Consider the following 23,739-nt stretch of genomic DNA (forward strand, 5'->3'; position numbering starts at 1 on the left):
AGCAGAGGTCTGACAACCAAAGAGAGAGCCTGAAGCAGCTCCCCCCTCCTACAATCGCCGGGGCCTGTGGGTGTAGATGCAGCCTCCGCCGACCCCTCCACCACCCAGATTAATCGCGGACCCCCTCCCTCGCCCACCGATCGCTGCAGAGTGGCAATGGGCCCTCTCCACCGATCGCAGTCCTGCGCCCCCCCCCCCCACCGATCGCTACAGAGTGGCATCAGGCCCCCTCCCACCATTAGACCCATTCCCACTGGCCCGTCCTCACTAAAGTTTTAAGGTTTATTTATTCGTCGGAAGTAAGGCATACATTAACACTGCAATGCAGTTACTGTGAAATTCCCTTAGTCGCCACACTCTGGCGGGTCAATGCTCTTAACCCGCACATCTTTCAGACTGTGGGAGGAAACCGGAGCACCCGGAGGAAACCCACGCAGACACGGGGAGAATGTGCAAACTCCACACAGACAGTCACCCAAGCCAGGCATCGAACCCAGGTCTCTGGCACTGTGAGGCAGCAGGGCTAACCACTGCGCCACCGTGCCACTCCACTAGCCCCTCCCCAACTGGCCTCGCCCCCTGGCACCGCCCAAGTGACACACCTCCTTGCCCTCGGCCTCCCCGGGGGACCTGAATGGCCTCCGGTTCCACCGGCGAGGCCAAGTCGACTGTTCCCCATTCATGGGGAGCATGTCTATTCCTCGCCGCCAAGAACCTTTCCCGGCGAGATCAAAAAGGCAGGCAAGGCCGGACGATTGAGTGCCAGGCTCACTAATGACAATTGAATGCTTAATTCAATAAATTTGAATACATTAACCTGTCTTTCCTGCGCATGTAAAATGGCACTGGTTGCGAAAACCGGCGCCAATTGCGCTAATCGCTTTACGCCCCACTTTACGACTGCTTTGCGCCCGAAAATATGCACAACGCGATGTTAAAGTCCTGGCCACTTTGGCAGGAGGGATGGAAAAGTAGTATAACAAATTAACTGGAGAGAGATCGCAGAGCTCTGTCATATAGAGGGATCTGGGTGCCCAGTGCTAGGCAAACAAAGATAGTTTTAAGGGATTTATATTGGTACAAGTTAGAAATAAGGTATCGTTTTAATTGGGTTTAATTTAACGTTTCTGTGTTTCAGGAAGGGTAAAACCTATAATTAGATTCATGCTGGAGAAAAATGTTTAAATGTGTGAGGGTTGGTTCAATTCAAACTATGCTTCTATTGTGCTTAGAGAGGGTTATGCAGATCTTTATTATCTTTATTAGGTACAGCAGATAATAAAGAAAATGAATGGAATGTTGGCATTTATAGCTAAAGGAATAGAATATAAAGGTAAGGAAGTATTGTTGCAACTGTACAAGGCATTGGTGAGGCTGCACCTGGAGTATTGTGCCCAGTTTTGGTCCCTTATTTGAGGAAAGATGTAGTGACATTGGAGGCAGTTCAGAGGAGGTTCGCTAGACTGATTCCAGAGATGAGGGATTTGTCGTATGAAGAGAGATTGAACAGTTTAGGCCGATACTCTCTGGAATTTAGAAGAATGAGGGGAGATCAAATTGAGGTATTCAAGATGATAAAAGGTATGGGATAAAGTAGACGTGGAGCGGATGCTTCCTCTTGTGGGGCATTCTAGGACGAGAGGTCATCATCTTAGGATAAGGGGTAGCAAATTTAAAACAGAGTTGAGGAGAAACTACTTCTCTCAAAGGATTGTGAATCTGTGGAATTCGCTACCCCGAAGTGCGGTGGATGCTGGGACAGTGAGTAACTTTAAGGAGTTAGACAGATTTTTAATTGGTAAAGGGTTGAACGGTTATGGGGAGAAGGCAGGAAATGGGGATGAGGAGCATATCAGCCATGATCGAATGGCAGAGCAGACTCGATGGGCCGAATGGCCTAATTCTGCTCCTATATCTTATGAACTTATTATGGTGTGAAAAGTGAATACACTCGCAGAAGCATGTGACTGTTGCTTAGCAACTGGGGGTCCTTTTAAGATAGAAAGACTTTTTGAATTTATGTTTAGGTGAATTTGTTTGCAGTTGAAGATAAGAGACCGGGAAGCGAACATATCTCAACACTGCCAGTGGAAGACAAGCTGGACAGGAGAAGGGAGCTGCAAAGAGGCAGATTTCCCAAAAAACCAAACACGGTCCAGATCACCAGGGAATTGGGACAGAAGGAATGCCTTTAGAAGACTGAGGTTACGAGAACAGAGACCAAAGTATTGTTCAGGGGAATTCAAGGGAAAAGCAGATGAAGTGTTCCAAGTTAAAGAGAGATCCACCGTAGCCAGATTCAAAGTAGGTGAGTGGAGGGTCGTTCCAAATGATATGTGTAAAGTGGATCCCAGTCATTTACCGCATTGTGATCTCCCAGTGCGATCCATGGAGGAATCTCCCAATCACCTCGAGTCTAGCCAGGAAGAGTGGTACAAGGATATGCAACCAGCTCCTGAGATGCCGAGGGGAACCATTTCTTCTGCTGAGTCTTTTGTAACTTAACTTACAATCAAAGCTAGAACTAATATTGCTGGTTCTGCAATGAAGTGCGCCATTAAAGTGGATTGTCCTCTGTAAAAATGAGCCTATATTCTCTGGAGTTTAGTAGAATGAGAGACAATCTCATTGAAATGTTGTAATGATCCACTTTCAAAGACTTCATTAGTGAACAAATGTTCACTGTATAAAAGCAAATGACTGCGGATGCTGGAATCTGAAACCAAAAGAGAAAATGCTGGAAAATTTCAGCAGGTCTGGCAGCATCTGTAAGAAGAGAAAAGAGCGGCGTTTCGAGTCCAGATGACCTTTCGTCAAAGTTTTGACAAAGGGTCGTCTGGACTCGAAACATCAGCTCTGTTCTCTCCTTACAGATGCTGCCAGACCTGCTGAGATTTTCCAGCATTTTCTCTTTTGGTTTCACTAATGTCTGTAGTGGATAAGTTGTTAGAAGGTATTCTGAGAGACAGGATCTACAGACATTTAGAGAGGCAAAGACTGATTAGGGACAGTCAGCATGAGTTTATGAGCGGAAAATCATGTTTCACAAATTTGATTGAGTTTTTAGAAGGGGTAACCAAGAAGGTAGATGAGGGCAATGTGGTTGATGTTGTCCATGTGAACTTCAGCAAGGCCTTTGCCAAGGTACCGCATGGTAGGTTGTTGCATAAGGTTAAATCTCATGGGATCCAAGGTGAGGTAGCCAATTGGATACAAAATTGGCTTGATGACAGAAAACAGAGGGTAACTGTAGAGGGTTGTTTTTCAAACTGGAGGCCTATGACCAGCGATGTGCCTCAGGAATCGGTGCTGGGTCTACTGTTATTTGTCATTTATATTAATGATTTTGATGAGAATTTATGGGGCATGGTTAGTAAGTTTGCAGATGACACCAAGATTGGTGGCATAGTGGACAGTGAAGAAAGTTATCTAGGATTGCAACGGGATCTTGATCAATTGGGCCAGTGCGCTGATGAATGGCAGATGGAATTTAATTTAGATAAATGCGAGGTGATGCATTTTGTTAGATTGAACCGGGGCAGGACCTAATCAGTTAATGGTAGGGCGTTGGGGAGAGTTACAGAGCAAAGAGATCTTGGGGTACGGGTTCATAACTCCTTGAAAGTGGAGCCACAGGTGGACAGAGTGGTGAAGAAAGCATTCGGCATGCTTGGTTTCACTGGCCGGAACATTGAATACAGGAGTTGGAACACCTTGTTGAAGTTGTACAAGAGATTAGTAAGGCCACATTTGGAATACTGTGTACAGTTCTGGTTGCCGTGTTATATAAAGGATATTATTAAACTAGAAAGAGTGCAGAAAAGATTTACTAGGATGCTACCGGGACTTGAGGGTTTGACTTATAATGAGAGGCTGGATAGACTTTTTTCCCTAGAGTGTCGGAGGCTGAGGGGTGATCTTATAGAGGCCTATAAAATAATGAAGGGCATAGATCAGCTCGATAGTCAACACCTTTACCCAAAGGTAGGGGTGTCTAAAACGAGAGGGCATAGGTTTAGGTGAGCGGGGAGAGATACAAAAGGGTCCAGTGGGGCAATTTTTTCACACAAAGGGTGATGAGTGTCTGGAACGAGCTGCCAGAGGTGGCAGTAAAGGCAGGTGCAATTTTGTCCTTTAAAAGACATTTAGACAGTTACATGGGTAAGGTGGGTATAGAGGGATATGGGCCAAACATGGGCCATTAGGAATAGCTTAGTGGTAAAAACTGGGTGGCGTGGACAAGTTGGGCTGAAGGGCCTGTTTCCATTCTGTATACCTCTAAGACGCTATGATTAATTCAGTGATCGTTAAAAGCTGCATGCTAGCAGGTTATTCTCCAATATCTCTGCCGAGGAGAACTCCTCCCCCTGGGGTGATTCCCCACTCTGAGTCCCAATTGGTCACCCAGGCCAGGAGACCCTTACTCTGCTGTGTTTCCCTTAAAGGGGCAGTCATCACAAATGTATACAATTCTTAGAAGCTGTAACAGGATAGGTGCTGAGGGGCTGTTTCTCCTGACCGGAGAATCTAGAACTAGGGGTCGGCTATTTTGGATGGAGATGATGAAAAACCTCTTCAATCACGGGGATGTAAATCTTTGGAATTCGCGACCTTAAAGAGCTGTGGATAGAAGTCAGAGAGGTTTACAGCATGGAAACAGGCCCTTCGGCCCAACTTGTCCATGCCGCCCAGTTTTTACCACTAAGCTAGTCCCAATTGCCCGCGTTTGGCCCATGTCCCTCTATACCCATCTTACCCATGTAACTGTCTAAATGCTTTTTAAAAGACAAAATTGTACCCGCCTCTACTACTGCCTCTGGCAGCTCATTCCAGACACTCACCACCCTCTGAGTGAAAGAATTGCCCCTCTGGACCCTTTTGTATCTCTCCCTTCTCACGTTAACCCTATGCCCTCTAGTTTTAGACTCCCCTACCTTTGGGAAAAGACGCTCAGGGATTGAAAATATTCAAGCCTGAGCTTGACAGGATTTGTTGGACAGTAAGGTATCAAGGGTTATGGAGGGTAGGGTAGTGGAGTGGAGTTGAGAAAGAAGATCTGCCTTGTCTTATTGAATAACATAGCCCAGTGATGGGCAACCTGGGCTAATGAGTGGCCCTCCTTCATCTCAGTAGGCCGCAAGATTCAAATCAGACTTGTTCACTAACTATGACACTTGAATAAGATTAAATACATTAAATACATGCTGAATATTTCATAACTTGTTATAGAAATTAATAGAATATCAACTTCAAATGGTAAAAAAACAAAAGTGATATTTACGTTTTGATTGGACACAGAGGGAACGCACGGCTCTCACAGTCAATGTTCTGAGCAATTGGCACGCACCTCAGTTCACTTGCCCTTGCTTTATGTGTGAATCACTTCAGTCACACTGGCAGGAAAAAATACTCCGCAGATGGAAAATCAGCGGAATATGGCAACCCTCCGCGCGGACAGCAGTCAACAAAGGCCGCACTCAGAATTCAGATGGACCGCAACTGGCCCCCGGGCTGCTGGTTGCCCACCACTGGCACAGCAGGCTTGAGGGGCTGAATGGCCTACTCCTACTCCTATTTTCTTTTCTTTCATGGTCATATTAGGATGGTGATTAATTCCCCTTCATGGCAGTTTGCTACCACCCTCACTCCAGTGGTTCCGTCTGAATTAGTCTTTTTTCTTAAGCTTATTTATTAGTGTCACAAGTAGGCTTACATTAACATTGCAATGAAGGTACTGTGAAAATCCCCCAGTCGCCACACTCCGGTGCCTGTTCAGGTGCACTGAGGGAGAATTTAGCACGGCCAACACACCTAACCAGCACGTCTTTTGGATTGTGGGAGGAAACCGGAGCACCCGGAGGAAACCCACGCAGACACGGGGGGAGAACATGCAGACTCCGCACAGACTGTGACCCAAGCCGGGAATCGAACCCGGCTCCCTGGCGCTGTGAGGCAGCAGTGCTAACCCACTGTGCCACCGTGCCGCCCCTACCTGGAATCTGGGACTGTATAATTATTCCGAGGCTGTGGCTTATTATTGGGGATGGAGGAGGCACAGCTGCACGGAGACAATTTCTCAAAGCAGCACTGGGATTCTGGGAATTGTAGCTATTAAGTCTTCATTTCTGCAAGTTCCCTTAGAAATAAATCAGGACAAAGAAAACAGAATCGCTGTGGCCTTGTTCAAATCTAACAAGGGGAAGGAAGCCCGGGGCACGTTTCTCCTTCATTTGGCAGCGGTAACAACGTTAATCATCTTGAGTTCCTTACAATTCTGCAAATACTCTGGGAGGTGGCAAGTATGTTTTCCTAAATGTTATGTCTATCTAAAAATAAAACAGCCCTGTGTGCTTACTGAGCTTTCTCAGACATCCCTTTGCTCTGACGATTAATGATGGATCTGGGTTTTGGAAATTCAAATTGTGACACAAAGGTTGAGGGAAAATGGACTGATTTCCTCTGGGTAAGTGTTGTGGATCCTGTGTATGGTCTGCTTCATTTATGCAAAGACATCATTTTGAGATATTTCGGCCTATGTTAATTACATTTAAGCGCAAAACTTTTAAAGTTAACTTGACCACATTTTAAAACTCAGCAGGCATGCTGGGATTAGCTTGAAAGATTGACTGCATTTTTTGAAAGTTCAATGCCAGCCAGGCTTTTTGATAAGCAAAACAAACAGCAGCTTCCATGGCCACAGCTGAGAGATTGTTTTGGTAGTTAGAGACAGCATGTACCAAACAATTTCGATATGAGATAAGGGTTAACATATAGGGCCCAATTTTACCATTTTCATTCTCAGTGCTGAATCTGGGCGCAATTCAGATCCGACTTGGAAAGCTGTCCTCAGGCGCCCCCATACGCACTTTGTCTGAAAAAAAATTGCGAGTCCGAATCGTGTTATAGTGGGGCTTATTGCGGCTGAAACGATCGGAGCTTTGAACTGCGCATGCGCAGTGAGAAAAAAAAATTGAAAAACGCGCTGCTGTCACATCGCTCATGGGCCACAAAAAGCGGATAAAGCGGCCCGGGAGCGATGGCCCCCACAGACATCGCCCCACCTCCACAATATAACTGTCTTTTCTTTATTCATTGGGTGCTGTGATGCATGAGCTTTTCGGGTCCATTGACAAGGAGAGCACCAGGCTCAAATATCTCAAAATTGGGACAAGTGTGTCCCAGCCACAACCAACCGGGGACACTGGACAACAAGCCCAACGATGGAACATTCCCACAGCACGGTGGAGTCTGAATCGTTGAATGGTTTCAAGAGGGGCACAGGCATATCTCTAATGAAAAAAGGGAAAGAGGGATATGGGGAACAGATGGGGAGGTGGATTTGAGACCAGGGAGAGATCAGCCATGGATAAAAGCTGCAGATACTGTAATCTGAAACCAAAAGAGAAAATGCTGGAAGATCTCAGCAGGTCTGGCAGCACCTGTAAGTAGAGAAAAAAGAGCTGATGTTTCGAGTCCAGACGACCCTGTGTTAAAGCTGAGATCAGCCATGATCTGATTGAATGGCGGAGCAGGATTGAAGGGCTGAATTTGTCTACTTCTGCTCCTAATTCCTACGTTCACAACTTCCGGAATGATTGATCCACCCTGATTTCAACGGAGTGGGAATGGAGGGATACAAAAGAATGGTCTAGTTTGGACCAGGGAGCGGCGCGGGCTTGGAGGGCCGAAGGGCCTGTTCCTGTGCTGTATTGTTCTTTGTTCTTTGTTCTTTGTTCTTTGTTCAGTGTTTCCTCTAAATACTGTTGTGTCCAGTTGGTCACGCGGCATCTTAATGGGAATGCTGTTCCCTAAGCAGCAACTTCCCAGTTCCTATGGGATCACGCGCCTGCGCGGTTTAGGGATACTGGCTGGTTTCGGAAATATGAGCCATGTTGCCATTTCTGGATGGACGTAGAAAGTAGTATTTCCTTCAAGGTAGAACAAGACAGGATTTGGCAGGCCTGTGTTGTAATGATTTCAAAACTAACTTCACTTGCATATTCCAGTCAACACTCGAGTCACAATCTAAAAGATTTTTTTGATGAAAATTAAGCTTAAGCAAATGCTACGACGTGAGTTGCAATTACTCAATGAAATATAAATATTCCACGTTTCCCCAATGACCCAGTTTTCTTAAACCGCGATGGTGTGTGACCCTCACAGCAATCGGGAATGTGTTTGCTTTAAGATGCCGGGTGATAAGCTGACAGCTAGGAACTGTGTTTGATTGATCTTAAAAATGTTAGACCAACCCCAATCCCCAATAAAGGCTGCTTTTGCAACCCCACAAGGTCACATATATATATATATATATATAGAACAAAGAAGCCTCAAAGGCTTGAGTGGAGAACATTCAGAATCCAGTGACAGCTTACAGAAATTGTGCCTCTCCCCCGACGGTCACTTGTCCACTAAACACGTCAGCTGCGGTCTCTGGCCTCCAGCTCATGAAAGCCTGAAGCTTGCACAAGTTGGACAATGGATACTGAAAGCTGGTTCACAGGGAGTGATGCTCGTCTGTGTGGGGGTGAGGGGGATGTGCGGGGGGTGGGGGGTGGGGGAGCTGGCCTCAATATATTTCAATTCCAGGGAGGTCTAGAAACAGAGGTCGCAATTCTCCGGCCATTCATGCCTCGCCTCAGCTTCCAGCGAGGACTGAGAATTTGGCGCTCAGCCAAATCTCCATTCACTGCAGCAGGACTGGAGAATCCCACTGGAGTAAACGGCCGGAAGATTCCGGCCATTATCTGCATCAATTATACCTAACCTACTCAAACTCGGATTGAACTGACTACAGCTAGAGCTATCATAGAATCCATAGAATGCCTACAGTGCAGAAGGAGGCCATTCAGCCCATTGAGTCTGCACCGACCACAATCCCACCCAGGCCCTATTCCTGTAACTCTGCTAATTATTCTGCTCATCACGGGGTCACGGGTTCAAGGTGAGGGGGGCAAGGTTCAACACAGATGTCAGGGGGACGTATTTTACACAGAGGGTGGTGGGGACCTGGAATGCACTGCCAAGCAAGGTGATTGAGGCGGACATGCTGGGATCGTTTAAGACCTATCTAGATAGCCACATGAACAGACTGGGAATAGAGGGATACAAAAGAATGGTCTAGTTGGGCACATGAGCGGCGCAGGCTTGGAGGGCCGAAGGGCCTGTTCCTGAGTTGTATTGTTCATTGTTCTAATCCCCTGTCACTAGGGGCAATTTAACATGGCCAATCCACCTAACCTGCACATCTTTGGACTGTGGGAGGAAACCAGAGCACCCGGAGGAAACCCACGCACACACGGGGAGTACGTGCAGACTTCGCACAGACAGTAACACAAGGCTGGAATTGAACCTGGGGCCCTGGCGCTGTGAGGCAGAAGTGCTGACCACTGTGCCACCGTGCTGCATCTCGGTGGCACAGTGGTTAGCACTGGATTGTGCTGCAGCCGGGAGAAAATTGAATGGAAGGGGTGTGGGGAGAAGGCGAAGGGAGGAGAGATGATGGTATAAAGGTAACATCACTGGACTGTTAAACCAGAGGCTCTGGGGACATGGGTTCAAATCCCACCACGGCAGCTAGTGAAATTTAAATTCAATTAATAAATCTGGAGTCTAAAGCTTATCTCAGTATGGCAGTTATTATTGATTGTTGGAAAAACTCATCTGCTTCACTAATGTCCTTCAGGGAAGGAAATCTGCCATCCTTACCCAGTCTGGCCAACATGTGACTCCAGAGCCACAGCAATGTGGTTGGTTTTTGAAATGGCCTAGCAACCCCCTCAGTGGAGGGCAATTAGGGATGGGAAACTAATTCTGGGCTTGCCAGCGATGCCCATGCCCCAGACAGAATAATGAAAAAACAATGGCGCTCCACTACTTTCTGAAGGTGGGCAATGGTCAAAGGTCGAGCTCCTACCTTTCCTCTCAGGTAAAAGCTCCCACAGCATCAGTCAATATTTATCCCTCACCCGACCTCAGATTGTGGTCATTGTCACGTTGTTATTTGAGGAATCTTGCTGTGCACAAGTCAGCTGCTGTGCTTTCAACATTGTAACAGTAACTACGCCTCAAAACGTGTTCGCAAAGCACGTTGCAACATCTGAAGTATGTGGAAAATGCAAGTCATTCTTCCCTTACTATTTCTGTGAGTGGGGCTGCCATTGGTTACAGAGATAGGGAGGGGTGAGGCCTCGAAGGAGTTCATTTGGGAAGTTTAAGGTGGGAGTCAGGAACCATTGTGGGTCAGGAAGGTGACTGGTTTGGTATGAGGTAGGGTAGGTGCAGAACGTTCCTTGTGCACCAAGGAAGGGTGGCCAGGAGGTGATTTCTTCTTTTGTCCAAGTAAACTCCCACAAGGCAATTTTTTTACAAATGGTTCCTCTCTGTTGCTTTTCAAGGGCAACGTTTTTCCCAAGCAGGAACTCCATTATGCCATGCACGTGCCAAAGTGTGTTCGAACAGCCTTCGTGCAAGCGTGTCCATGAAAATGCCCAAATAGTCAATTGGAATGTGATGGTAGAATGGCTATTCAGGGTACAGGATGAGGGGATGGTGGCAGGATGGCACAGTGGCTAGCACGGCTGCCTCACAGCGCCAGGAACCTGAGTTCAATTCCTGGCTTCGGTCACTGTCTGTGTGGAGTTTGCGCTTTTTAAAATATTCATTCGTGGGACGTGGGCATCACTAGCTGGCCAGCATTTATTGCCCATCCCTAGTTGCCCTTGGAGAGCAGTTGAGAGTCAACCACATTGCTGTGGGTCTGGAGTCACATATAGGCCAGACCAGGTAAGGATGGCAAATTTCCTTCCCTAAAGGATATTAGTGAACCAGATGGATTTTTCGGACAATCGACAATAGTTTCATGGTCATCAGTAGATTCGTAATTTCAGATTTTTCTATTGAATTGAAATTCCACCATCTGCCATGGTGGGATTCGAACCCGAGTCCCCAGAACATTAGCTGAGTTTCTGAATTAATAGTCTATTGACAATACCACTAGGCCGTCGCCTCTCCCATGACTGCATGCGTTTCCTCCGGGTGCTCCGGTTTCCTCCCACAGTCCAACGATGTGCGGGTTAGATGGATTGGCCATGCTAAATTGTCCCTTAGTGTCAGGGGGGCTAGCTACGCTAAGTGCATGGGGTTATGGGGATAGGGCCTGGGTGGGATTGTCGTCAGTGAAGACTCGATGGGTCGAATGGCCTCCTTCTGCATTGTAGGATTCTATGATTCTAGGATGGTGGGCCTGGATGGGATGCACTTCAGAGGGTTAGTGCAGTCTCGGTGGGCCAAATGGCCTCCTTCTGTATTGCAGGAATTCTAAGACTCTGCAAAGTGAATCAATAGGGCAGCGAAAAGCTGCCCCATTCAGTGATCATTTGAGAGAAAAAGGAAATAGTACCAACAGTCAAGAGAATATTAGAATATTGCGGGGAGCCCTTCGTTGGGGGATGAGGGATTCAGCAGCAAATGACCTGAAGGAAGGTCACAGGCACAGGCAGGCAACAAGATTGGCAACTAGATCGTCTTTGTGACTGGGAGGATCTAGGGTGGGAGTTTCCAGCACTTTCTGCCTGCAGAATTTTCCAGTCCTGCGGATGGTGATCCCCCACTCCCCCACAGTGGGGTTCTCCGGCAGCAGGATTTCAATTTGATTTGACTTATTATTTTGTCACATGTATTAACATACAGTGAAGTATTGTTTCTCGTGCACTATACACACAAAGCATACTGTTCATAGAGAAGGAAACGAGAGAGTGTAGAATGTAGTGTTACAGTCATAGCTACGGTACAGAGAAAGATCAATTTAATGCGAGGTAGGTCCATTCAAAAGTCTGACAGCAGCAGGGAAGAAGCTGTTCTTGAGTCGGTTGGTACGTGACCTCAGACTTTTGTATCTTTTTCCCGATGGAAGAAGGTGGAAGAGAGAATGTCCGAGATGCGCGAGGTCCCTGATTATGCTGGCTGCTTCGCCGAGGCAGTGGGAACTGTAGACAGAGTCAATGGATGGGAGGCTGGTTTGCGTGATGGATTGGGCTACATTCATGACCTTTTGTAGTTCCTTGCGGCCTTGGGCAGAGCAGGAGCCATACCAAGCTGTGATACAACCAGAAAGAATGCTTTCTATGGTGCATCTGTGAGGGGTGAGCCATACAAAATGCCATAGACCTCGGCGGGACTGGAAGAACACATGGGGGCCAATGAAAAACTTGCCATGAGGGTGGGGATGAGGGGTGTGCTGGGGTGAGGTGAGGGATGTGCTGGGAAATCCCATCCTTAGGGTCAGAAGCTGAGGTTGAAAAGGGTGGGGATGGTTGAGTACTGATCAGGAAGAGGGATGGAATTGATGATGAGGGGACAGAATTCATTGCGCAGGCGATGGATGAAGATTCATGTCAAAAACACTATCATCTGAAATCCTGATAACAGGGCAGAAAAATAATCGAATCTGGGACCAAGGTTTCAAACTTTAGTGTGGGGAAGAATGGCACGGTGGCACAGTGGTTAGCACTGCTGCCTCACAGCGCCAGGGACCCGGGTTCAATCCCGGCCTCGGAGTCACTGTCTGTGCGGAGTTTGCGCCTTCTCCCCGTGTCTGTGTGGGTTTCCTCCGGGTGCTCCAGTTTCCTTCCGCAGTCCCGAGGTGTGCGGGTTGGGTGGATTGACCATGCTAAATTGATCCTTAGTGTCAGGGGGACTAGCTCGGGTAAATAAATGAGGTTAAGGGGATAGGGCCTGGGTGGGATTGTTGTCGGTGCAGACTCGATGGGTCGAATGGCCTCTTTCTGCACTGCAGGGATTCTATTAATGATAAGAAATTATAATATTGACCTCTAGTTAAAAAGATTTTAAAGTCTATACTTACAGAGGCTTATTCAAGCTATGTGAATCATACACAGAAATACACAGCAGAGTCACCACACTCTAAACATGGACACAAACTGCCGTGACACCAATTACATGCTGATTATATACTACTGGTCTAGGGGTCACTCACAGATCATTTCAAAGCTTCAGGAGCAGAATCCTGGCTGAGAGATCACTCTTCAAATGTTGTAAGCTGAACAGTTGGAGTTTTTTTTATAGTTCAGCGAAGCAATGGGGAGCATTGAAATCTTACTTTTAATCAGCGTGATTTCCAACCTATCCTTTGGCGTAATTCTCCGTTGCAGTATGAACTGAAATATCAAGTCGATAAATATTGAGTGACTCACTATTTCACGAGAGGAAAGCCAAAGCTTGTCACTTGCTCTCTCTCTACCGCGGAGGCACAGTGGTTCGCACTGCTGCCTCACAGCGTCAGGGACCTGGGTTCGATTCCCGGCTTGGGTCACTGTCTGTACAGAGTCTGCACGTTCTCCCCGTGTCTGCATGGGCTTCCTCCGGGTGCTCCGGTTTCTTCCCACAGTCCAAAGATGTGCTGGTTAAGTGCATTGGCCATGCTAAATTCTCCCTCAGCGTACCTAAACAGGCACCAGAGTGTGGCGACGAAGGGATTTTCACAGTAACTTCATTGCAGTGTTAATGTAAGCCTACTTATGACAATAAATAATAAAATAGTGCAGATTGCCCCTTTAAGAGCACAGGTCAGGTGACCCCTGGACTATTAGCTCCGCCCAGTATGGGACCCTGTTGGGCAGTCTTAGACCTGACACATTAGCAACATTTAAGAGGCATCTGGATGGGTACGTGAATAGGGAGGGAATAGAACGATTACGGACCAAGGAAGTGCAGAAGTTTTTTTTAGTTTAGTTCAGGCATCATGATTGGCACAGGCTTGGAGGGCTGAAGGGCCTGTTCCTGTGCTGTACTGTTCTTTTTGTTCTTTGATTGTGAATGAGTGCACACCTTCAATAAACAGCTCCCAGTTCTGAAGTATTCAAGCCTACCCTGTGATTCTTTATGCCTCTTAGTCCACAGGGGCATACATACTGCTTTCTGACTTACCCAGTCTGGCAACACCGTGGTTGTAAACTTTCTCAAATTTGTTTTCAAATCCCTCTCTGGCCTCAAATCAAATCAATCATCTCCCCCCTCGAGCCTGCACTGACATATCATCGTCACCCCGTGTATTTACCCTACTAATTCCCCAGGTAGTTCGGGGCAATTTACTATGGCCAATCAACCTAACTCGCACATCTTTGGACTGTGGGAGAAAACCCGAGCACCCAGAGGAAACCCACGCAGACACGAGGAGAACTTGTGAGCTCCACACAGATAGTGTGGCACGGTGGCACAATGGTTAGCACTGCTGCCTCACAGCACCAGGGACCCGGGTTCAATTCCGGCTTCGGGTCACGGTCTGTGCGGAGTCTGCATGTTTGCCCCGTGTCTGCATGGGTTTCCTCCGGGTGCTCCGATTTCCTCCCACAGAGCAAAGATGTGCGGGTTTGATGAATTGGCCATGTTAAATTGACTCTTAGTGTCAGGGGGGGACTAGTTAGGGTAAATATGTGGGGTTTCGGGGTGGGATTATTGCCATGTAAGCTCAATGGACCGAATGGCCTCCTTCTGCACTCCAGGGATTCTCTGATCTGAATTGAACTCGGGTCCCTGGCGCTGTTAGACAGCTGTGCCACCACTGTGCCATTGTATCCCTTTTCTGAGCATCACAAAAGATCAATCAGCCATTATTGCATTGCTATTTGTGGGAGCTTGCTGTGCACAAACTGGCCGACACATTTCCCACATTGCAGTAGTGAGTACACTTCAAAAGTATGTCATTGGCTGTAAAGCAATTTCAGATATTCAGTGGGCGTGAGAAGCGCGATGTAACTGTGAATCTTCCTCATGTTTTTGTTTGGCAATGGTTCTATACGATGAGTCATCAACGTTCACCTGGTTCTACTCAACATACAGAACCCTGAGGTGGAATCTTACACTCCAATCCCCTCTACTGACGGCTTTCAGTCTGAGGACATGTGGAAAAATGAACAATGTTGATCATACCTTTGCCCCGCCAGTGAGTTTCAGAAGCAAAGCCAATATGTCCTCCATATTTCCGGTTGAATTCAGCCATCAGAGCTTTGTATGGGTTCCGAATAAGCAAGATGGCGGCATCAAACAGTTCAATTTCCTTCTTGCCACTCTCGTGCGTTTTTATACAAATCGACCGGCCACTTTTCCAATGGTCTCTTTCTCCTTTGAAACCTGAGGGGAGAGAGGAGAGAAAACAGAACATAAATGTCACAGTTTTCAACTAAACATGGTGGACACTGGACATTTCCTCAGTGAGGCATTCTGGCGGATTCGTCGCACTTAATCTGAATTCGCTTTCAAAGAAAGGTCAGCAAACAAAGATCCCTGCCGATGTGAGGCAGCAGTACTAACCACTGTGCCAACCACTGTGGCACTATCCCACCCCACAAGAGAGATGATGCAGAGGTATAGTCAGTTAGCAGTTAAGGGAGGCAATGATGTAATGGTGTTGTCCCCGGACTAGCAATCCAGAGACCCAGTGAAATCCTCTGGGAACCCGGGTTCGAAAACCACCACGGCAAATGGTGAAATATGAATTCAATAACAATCTAATAATGATGACCATGAAACCTTTGTCAATCGGGTTCACTAATGTCCTTACCAGATCTGGCTCACACATGACTCCAGATCCACAGCAATGTGGTTGACTCTGAAATGCCCTCTCATGGGTAGGAATAGGCACCCACATCCCATGGAAGGATAAAAAAAGTGGTGTGGGCTCATTTCAGTTTTATAGCTTTCTAGATGAGAAGCCAGAGGAGGATTATGATAAAACATGGCTTACTGGGTACATTGGTAAACTAAGAGTCCATATGTAGGTGCCTGACTTTGAAATAGTCAAGTTGGACTTGTAAAATACTTTATGGTATCGTACAAACTGACATATTTCACTATCCTATTAACAGTATAAATTCCTCTGATGTTTTATGACATTTGTACTTGAAGTCGTCCTGCCCCATTTTATTCATCTTTAATTTCTCAATATAAAAGATATGTTTTTTGCATTCGCAATGAACACTTTCCTTGCAAAATGGAGCTGGCACTGTGGTTAGCACTGCTGCCTCACAGTGCCAGGGACCCGGGTTCAATTCCGGCCTTGGGTCACTGTCTGTGTGAGTTTGCACATTCTCCCCATGTCTGCGTGGGTTTCCTCCAGGGGCTCTGGTTTCGTCCCACAGCCCAAAGATGTGCAGGTTAGGTGGTTTGGCCATGCCAAATTGTCCCTTAGTGTAAGGGGGACTAGCTGGGGTAAATACATGGGGTTAAGGGGATGGGGCCTGGTGGGATTGTAGTCTGTGCAGATTCGATGGGCCGAATGATCTCCTTCTGCACTGTAGGATTCTAAATGGCAATGCTTAGCATAAGTATATCAGTGGTTGGCACTGTTGCCTCACAGCGTCAGGGACCCAGGTTCGATTCCCGGCTTGGGTCAATGTCTGTGTGGAGTTTGCACATTCTCCCTGTGTCTGCATGGGTTTCCTCCGGGTGCTCCGGTTTCCTCCCACAGTCCAAAGACGTGTTGGTTAGGTGCATTGGCCATGCTAAATTCTCCCTCAGTGTACCCAGACAGGCACTGGAGTGTGGCGACTAGGGGATTTTCACAGTAACTTCATTGCAGTGTGAATGTAAGCCGACTTGTGACACGAATAAATAAACTTAAACTTAAATTAATACAGGTGAGATGTTCATTTGAAGCCCTGGCTGCCTTATAAGGTTGGTGTAAACTACCCCATGACATTATCTAAAGAGCAAAGAGCTCTTCTAAGTGTCCTGGCCAACATTCCTCCTTTAATCAGTATCAGGTGCAGGCAGATGAACTAGTCATTTGTTCATTTTGTATGTATGGGCCCTCATGTGTCAAGTGACTGCTGCTCTTGTCTCCATAATAACAGCAACAACACTTTGAAGGCAATCTATTGCCTGTAAATTATTCCGAGGATAAGGTGTTGTACAAGTTCTGTCACCATTGAGGGGGCTATAAGTGAGGAAGAAGCTACTTACTCTGGTTCATGTGCAATCTACCGTACTGTGCAATAGCTCACTGACTAAATCGCCTGGGAAACAGTTATGGAAAAGTTTTTCCTTGATCCTCAAAGGTCATAGAGTCATAGAGGTTTGCAGCATGGAAACAGGCCCTTCGGCCCAACTTCTCCATGCTACCCTTTTTTTAAAACCACTAAGTTAGTCCCAATTGTCCACATTTGGCCCATATCCCTCTATACCCATCATTCCCATGTAACTGTCTAAATGCTTTTTAAAAGACAAAATTGTACCCGCCTCTACTACTACCTCTGGCAGCTTGTTCCAGACACTCACCACCCTCTGGGTGAAAAAATTACCCCTCTGGACCCTTTTGTATCTCTCCCCCTCACCTTCAACTTATGCCCCTCTAGTTTTAGACTCCCCTACCTTTGGGAAAGGGTACTGAAAGAAAACTCCAAAAGTGTCTCTTGCCAAAACATCCATTATTAAATGCTGGACAATTGTTTTCCCGATCTGAGCAGTAAACTGTCTTTGGCGAAAAATCTGATCTCATCTTGGGTATCTTCCATCTTGTCACGAGCTAAACACAAGTCTGACTCATCAGAATGTACATTCATTGGGTTCAAAGCATTTTAACCTTGGTGCCACAGTGAGTCACATTTAGTCAGTCTCAGCAGGGACCAGAACTCTTGGGAAACACAAGCCTACAATTTTTCATCCTTTTAATGGAAAGTAACTGAGCACAATATTTCCCAGTTCCTCCCAGCTCAGATGACATCTGATCCCAAAATCCAGTCCCTTCCAGGTTAGCAGCCAAAATTCCTGCAGAAGGAATCAATCAAAACTTCAAGCAGCGATGTGATGGTGAGCAATTATCCCGGGTACACAGGATGAAGAAAAAATACTTGTGTTGGCCAGGTACAATATTGCAGAAATGTCGGTATGGAAGTACTCTTGGCTTGGAGTCAGAACGTCATGGATTCAAATCCCATTCTAAAGACTTGTACCCCTTCTCTTGGCTGGTACTCCAAATCTGACTGTGTGGCCAAATTCCCCTTCAACTCGATTTTCAAGTTTGCTGATGACACCACTGTTGTGGGTCCGATCTCAAACAATGGCGAGACAGAGTACAGGAAAGAGATAAAGGATCTGATGCGGTGACAATAATCTCACCCTCAATGTCAACAAAACGAAGGAGATAGTCATTGACTTCAGGAAGCATAGTGGAGGGCATGCAACTGTCTACATCAATGAGGATGAAGTAGAAATGGTCGAGAACTTCAAGTTTTTAGGTTCCAGAACACCAACAACCTGTCCTGGTCCCTCCATGCAGACGCTATAGTCAAGAAAGCCCACCAACGCCTCTACTTTCTCAGGAGACTAAGGAAATTTGGCATGTCCACTACAACTCTCACAACTTCTACAGATGCACCATAGAAAGCATTCTTGCTGGTTGTATCATAGCTTGTTATGGCTCCTGCTCTGCCCAAGACCACAATAAATTACAAAGGGTCATGAACGAAGCACAGTCCATCACTCAAATTAGCCTCCCTTCGATTGACTCTGTCTACACTTTCTTGGAAAAGCAGCCAGCATAATCAAGGACCCCATGCACCCCGGACATTCTCTCTTCCACCTTCTTCCATCGGGAAAAAGATACAAAAGTCTGAGGACATATACCAACCAACTCAAAAACAGCTTCTTCCCTGTTGCCATCAGACTTTTGAATGGATCTATCTTGCATTAAGTTGATGTTTCTCTACAACCTAGCTATAATTGTAACACTACATTCTGCACTCTCTCCTTTCCTTCTCTATGAACGGTATGCTTTGTCTGTATAGCGCGCAAGAAACAATACTTTTCACTGTATGCTAATACATGTGACAATAATAAATCAAATCAAATCAGTGTCCTGGCTGATAGTCTGTTTTTAGTAATGTCAGTTGATCATCTGGTCATGAACACATTGGTGTTTATGGGAGCTTGCTGTGCACATATTGAGTGCTGCATTTTTCGTACTAGCAACTTACGCAGAAATTACAGCACAGGGGAGGCAGTGGCACAGTGGTATTGTTGCTGAACTAGTAATCCAGAGACTCAAGGAAATGTTCTGGGGACCCAGGTTTGAATCCCACCACAGTAGATGGTGAAATTTGAATTCAATAAAAATCTAGAATTAAGAATCTACTGATGACCATGAAACCATTGTCAATTGTCAGAAAAACCCATCTGGTTCATTGATGTCCTTTAGGGAAGGAAATCTGCCATTCTTCCCTGGTCTGGCTTACAGGTGACTCCAGAGCCGCAGCAATGTTGTTGACTCTTAAATGCCTTCAGGAATGGTGGCAATAAATGCTGGCTTAGCCAGCGACGCCCACATCCCATGAACAAGTATTTTAAAAATAGGCCAGTTGACCCATGCCTTGTCTAGGTTACAACAGTGACTACTCTTCAAAAGTACCTCATTCATTCTAAAGCACACCTTGTCATTCTGAGGAGATGCTTAATAGAGGACCATGCTGGAGATCAAACTCTAGTTGATTTGCCAGCCTCCAAGTAGCTCTCAGTTCTCTTGACAGTGCTGGTAAGAGGCTGCTGTGCACTGTAACCAGTTGGATAATGCTGAGGTTTGTAAATAACTGGCTGTCAGGCAGTATGCTATTTGCATGAATAATCAAGACTGTATCCGAGAAGTGAAAAAATTTCAGCGGCCAAAAGTGATAATGAGAGGATAAATTTTGGGAGCGTTAACAGCGCAACATTCAAACAGGGAGGCCCGTCTGGGATTACTGAGTGTATAAGCTGGCGAACTTTCCATAATAAACTGCGATGGCAATTTGTTGGGAATCACGCTTCATCATCCTTAGAAGGATTGATGGCAGCTATACCTTCAGCCTCACGTGGGCAATTCTGATTCCAAACGAAATGACCCAAGCCTCGACAGGTTGGGAGGAGATCTCTGGACAGCACAGGCAAAGGCACTGATGACTTGGGCCAAATGGTCTGTATCTGATCCGAACTGCATATTCTCTGTAATTCGATGCAACTGTTATTCAAAGCAAATAATCTCACTGGGAAGACCTTGCCAATTTAAAGTCAAAACTGGTGGCTGGCGAGAGGTTGGCAGGATTACTCTTGCCTGGCAGAAGGAGGATCTAATGTTTTGAATACAGAGAAGTGCGAAGTGATGCATCTTGGCTGAGAGGATGGGGAGAGGCAACATAGACTTCGTGCACAGTGTGCAGAGACAGGGGGAGTTGGCGATTTTTTAAAACATTCATTTGTGGGACATGAGTGTCGCTGACTGGCCAACCATTTATTGCCCATCCCTAGTTGTCCTTGAGAAGGTGGTGGTGAGCTGCCTTCTTGAATCGCTGCAGTCAACTGAGCAACTTATCAGGCCATTTCAGAGGGCAGTTGAGAGTCAACCACATTGCTGTGGCTCTGGAGTCCCATGTAGAAAGAACAAAGAACAAAGAAAACTACAGCACAGGAACAGGCCCTTCGGCCCTCCAAGCCTGCACTGACCATGCTGCCCGCCTGGACTAAAGCCCCCTATCCTTCTGGGACCATATCCCTCTGTTCCCATCCAGTTCATGTATTTATCAAGATGCCCTTTAAAAGTCACTATCCTATCTGCTTCCTCTGCCTCCCCCGGCAACGAGTTCCAGGCACCCACCACCCTCTGTGTAAAAACTCTGCCTCGTACATCTCCTTTAAACCTTGCCCCTTGCACCTTAAGCCTATGCCCCCTAGTAATTGACTCTTCCACGCTGGGAAAAAGCTTGATGATGGGAGGTCATGGTGGGCAGCTTGGGGAGGGGTATCAGGGTGGAGTAACAAATGTTTTGTCAGTACGCTCCATGTTTTCTGGGTTTGCGGCAAGCTTGATGGGCCAGCTGATTTTTTTTTAACCAGTCGTTATCACACGTCAAGCATTCAACACGGTATCAATAAGTTTCATCCTGGATTGAACGTGTTTCCAAACAACTGCTGCCTTGAGACAATACTGAATCAAAATGCTGAGACGGGCTACTCCACACACCTTGGAGGTTGTGGGAGGAATTTACACTCATCAATCAATCTCTTGGCCCTTTTTATCATAACTTTCACTGAATTAAAGTCTATTCATCAGTCACAAGTAAGGCTTACATTAACACTGCAATGAAGTTACTGTGTAATTCCACTAGTCGCCACAGTCTGGCCCCTGTTCAGGTTAATGCATCCTAACCAGCACGTCTTTCAGGGTGTGGGAGGAAACCGGAGCACCCGGAGGAAACCCACGCAGACATGGGGAGAACATGCAAACTCCACACAGACAGTGACCCAATCCAGGGATCAAACCCAAGTCCTTGGCGCCGTGAGGCAGCAGTGCTAACCATTGTGTTACCGTGCCGCCCCCATTATCCCTGCCAACATGGGTTAATAATGGACACAAGCTGAATTAAGGGCCTATTGCACTTGCTGGTCACATAGGCCTCACACAGTAACTGTGAGCCACTAGATGGACCATCAAACACCACTACGTAACTTGCAAATTCACCATATCTTTACTGACGGCAATGAATGATTCACGAGCTGCCTGTTGTATGTGTAGAATTTGTCACTTCTGTATTGCTCTGTCTATGGACCAAACAAGTGCTAAAATCCAGGCTTAATAAAGGTAAGCAGGCCCAAGACAGAGCAGCATTGTTAAACAGAAAATGCCTTTCCCATTTGATTATTAAATGGAAAAGGATGGAAATGAAAGTACTTTTTAAAATTTACTTCACTTCTTGAATAACCAAATAATCAAATCTGACATTTTAAAAGTCTTTTAATTTAATTTTGGTTGTCAAGGTGCTTTGTCACCTTGATTGATGGTGAATAAGTACATTGGAGCATTTCAAACTAGGATATCCAACTGTGATGCTGATGAGTATATCTCGGTGGCACCTCATTGTGATCATCACACGTGGCTCAAATCCTAGTGTCTCAACAGGAACACTCAATGCCTAAACATTTACCCACGTTGTGCGGCTGAAAAACAGGCTTGTACAGTGCAGCCCTGTTTTAACACGATGGTTGGGGTCCATAAAATGTTATCGCGAATCTTATCGGGGTCGCGCTAAATCGGGGTCACGCTAAATCACTAAACCGGAAATAGCAAAAAAAAGGGTCCATCGCGTTATATCCGATTTCGCGCTAAATCGGGGTGCGTAAAATCGGGGTTCCACTGTATTTCATATTCAACTTGTAATAGCTTGGGTCTGTGGATTCCAGGAACGGGATGCCTCGACTGACAAACCATTCCACTACAAACAGGTTCCCCTGCGCCAGGCTCTTGTTATTGTCTACGTAGCTACTGACTGGGCTCAGCCACGGGTGAGAATCACAGCATCGCTGAAGTGCCAAAGGAGGCCCTCTTGGCCCATCGTGTCTGCACCAGCTCTCCGAACGGGCAACTCGCCTTGTGCCATTCTAGATATAATACTTGGGGATCAAAGGTTATGGGGAGAAAGCAGGGTGAAGCTATTGAGTTGGACGATCAGCCATGATCGTGATGAATGGCGGAGCAGGCTCGAAGGGCCGAATAGCCTCCTCCTATCTTCTATGTTTCTATTCCCCGGCATTCTCCCCGTAACCCTGCACATTCTTCCTTTTCAGTGTTTTCTGGCCGTTCGCGGCCCACCGCCGCTGCAAGCTACGGTGAAGGAATTGGCACCCAGCCAAATCTCCGTTCACTGCCGTGGGAGCAGAGAATCCCGGCGGTGTGAACGGCCAGAGAATTCCAGCAAACAGGTTTAAGTTTATTTATTTATGAGTCACAAGTAGGCTTACGTTAACACTGCAATGAAGTTAGTGTGAAAATCCACACTCTGGCACCTGTTCGGGTACACTGAGGGAGAATTTAGCATGGCCAATTCACCTAACCAGCACGTCTTTCAGACTGTGGGAGGAAACCCATGAGACACAGGGAGAACATGCAGACAGTGACCCAAGCCAGGAATCGAACCCGGGTCCCTGGCACTGTGAGGCAGCAGTGCTAACCACTGTGCCACCATGCCGCCCTATTTAAACCAATATTCTGGTGTGCTTATGACTTGCATGCAGCTAATTAATTTTCCTTCAGATGAGTAAATTAAGCTTCTTGCAAACTAATTCTCAAAGAAATATTTTACCCATGCTGGCTTTTATTACAATGTTGAATGTATTGACCCATTGATTATAATTTTCTTCGGTAGCAGAAAATTATAATCAGATTTATTAAACTCATCATTCTGTCTACCTTATGCCACTTAATCTCTGGGAGCTTTGCACCTCACTTCATTTAAGCAAAGCATAGAACTTTTAAAATTGCTGCAAGAATTATATCGGGTGCTAACTATTGCTGGAATGGGGACAGTGTATTTTTATTCTATACTCACTTATTCTTATCTGTCAAGAAAATGTGTGAGGACGAGTACTAACCCAGGCTCAAACGCTCAAAGCTTAACTGTAACTCTGGACTGGATGTCACATCATTCCTGGCTGGGACCGTGGGGAGATGGGGGAGAGGGGGGGTAAAATATGAGGGGTAGTGAGCCCACCGCTTCCGAGCTGTTGTCCCCCGTGATTCAGGGGATGAGCGGGCATTGAAATTGGCAGCACATACGTAAATAATGGGCGGCATGGTGGCACAATGGTTAGCACTGCTGCCTCACAGCTCCAGGAGCCTGGGTTCGATTCCCGGCTTGGGTTATTGTCTGTGCAGAGTCTGCACCTTCTCCCCGTGTCTGCGTGGGTTTCCTCCGGGTG

General features: G+C 46.5%; 1 protein-coding gene across 1 annotated transcript in view; it reads right to left on the reverse strand.

The window, feature by feature from the left end:
• The window catches only part of wscd2 (WSC domain containing 2), a 253,328-nt gene that overhangs the window by 25,335 nt on the left and 204,254 nt on the right, over window positions 1-23,739 (reverse strand). The window contains exon 7 of the mRNA XM_078227247.1: window positions 14,950-15,150. Within this exon, the coding sequence (XP_078083373.1) occupies window positions 14,950-15,150 (201 nt within the window). The remainder of the gene's footprint in view (window positions 1-14,949; window positions 15,151-23,739) is intronic.

This window comes from Mustelus asterias, chromosome 13 (genome assembly GCF_964213995.1).
Source record: "Mustelus asterias chromosome 13, sMusAst1.hap1.1, whole genome shotgun sequence".
Classification (NCBI taxonomy): domain Eukaryota; kingdom Metazoa; phylum Chordata; class Chondrichthyes; order Carcharhiniformes; family Triakidae; genus Mustelus; species Mustelus asterias.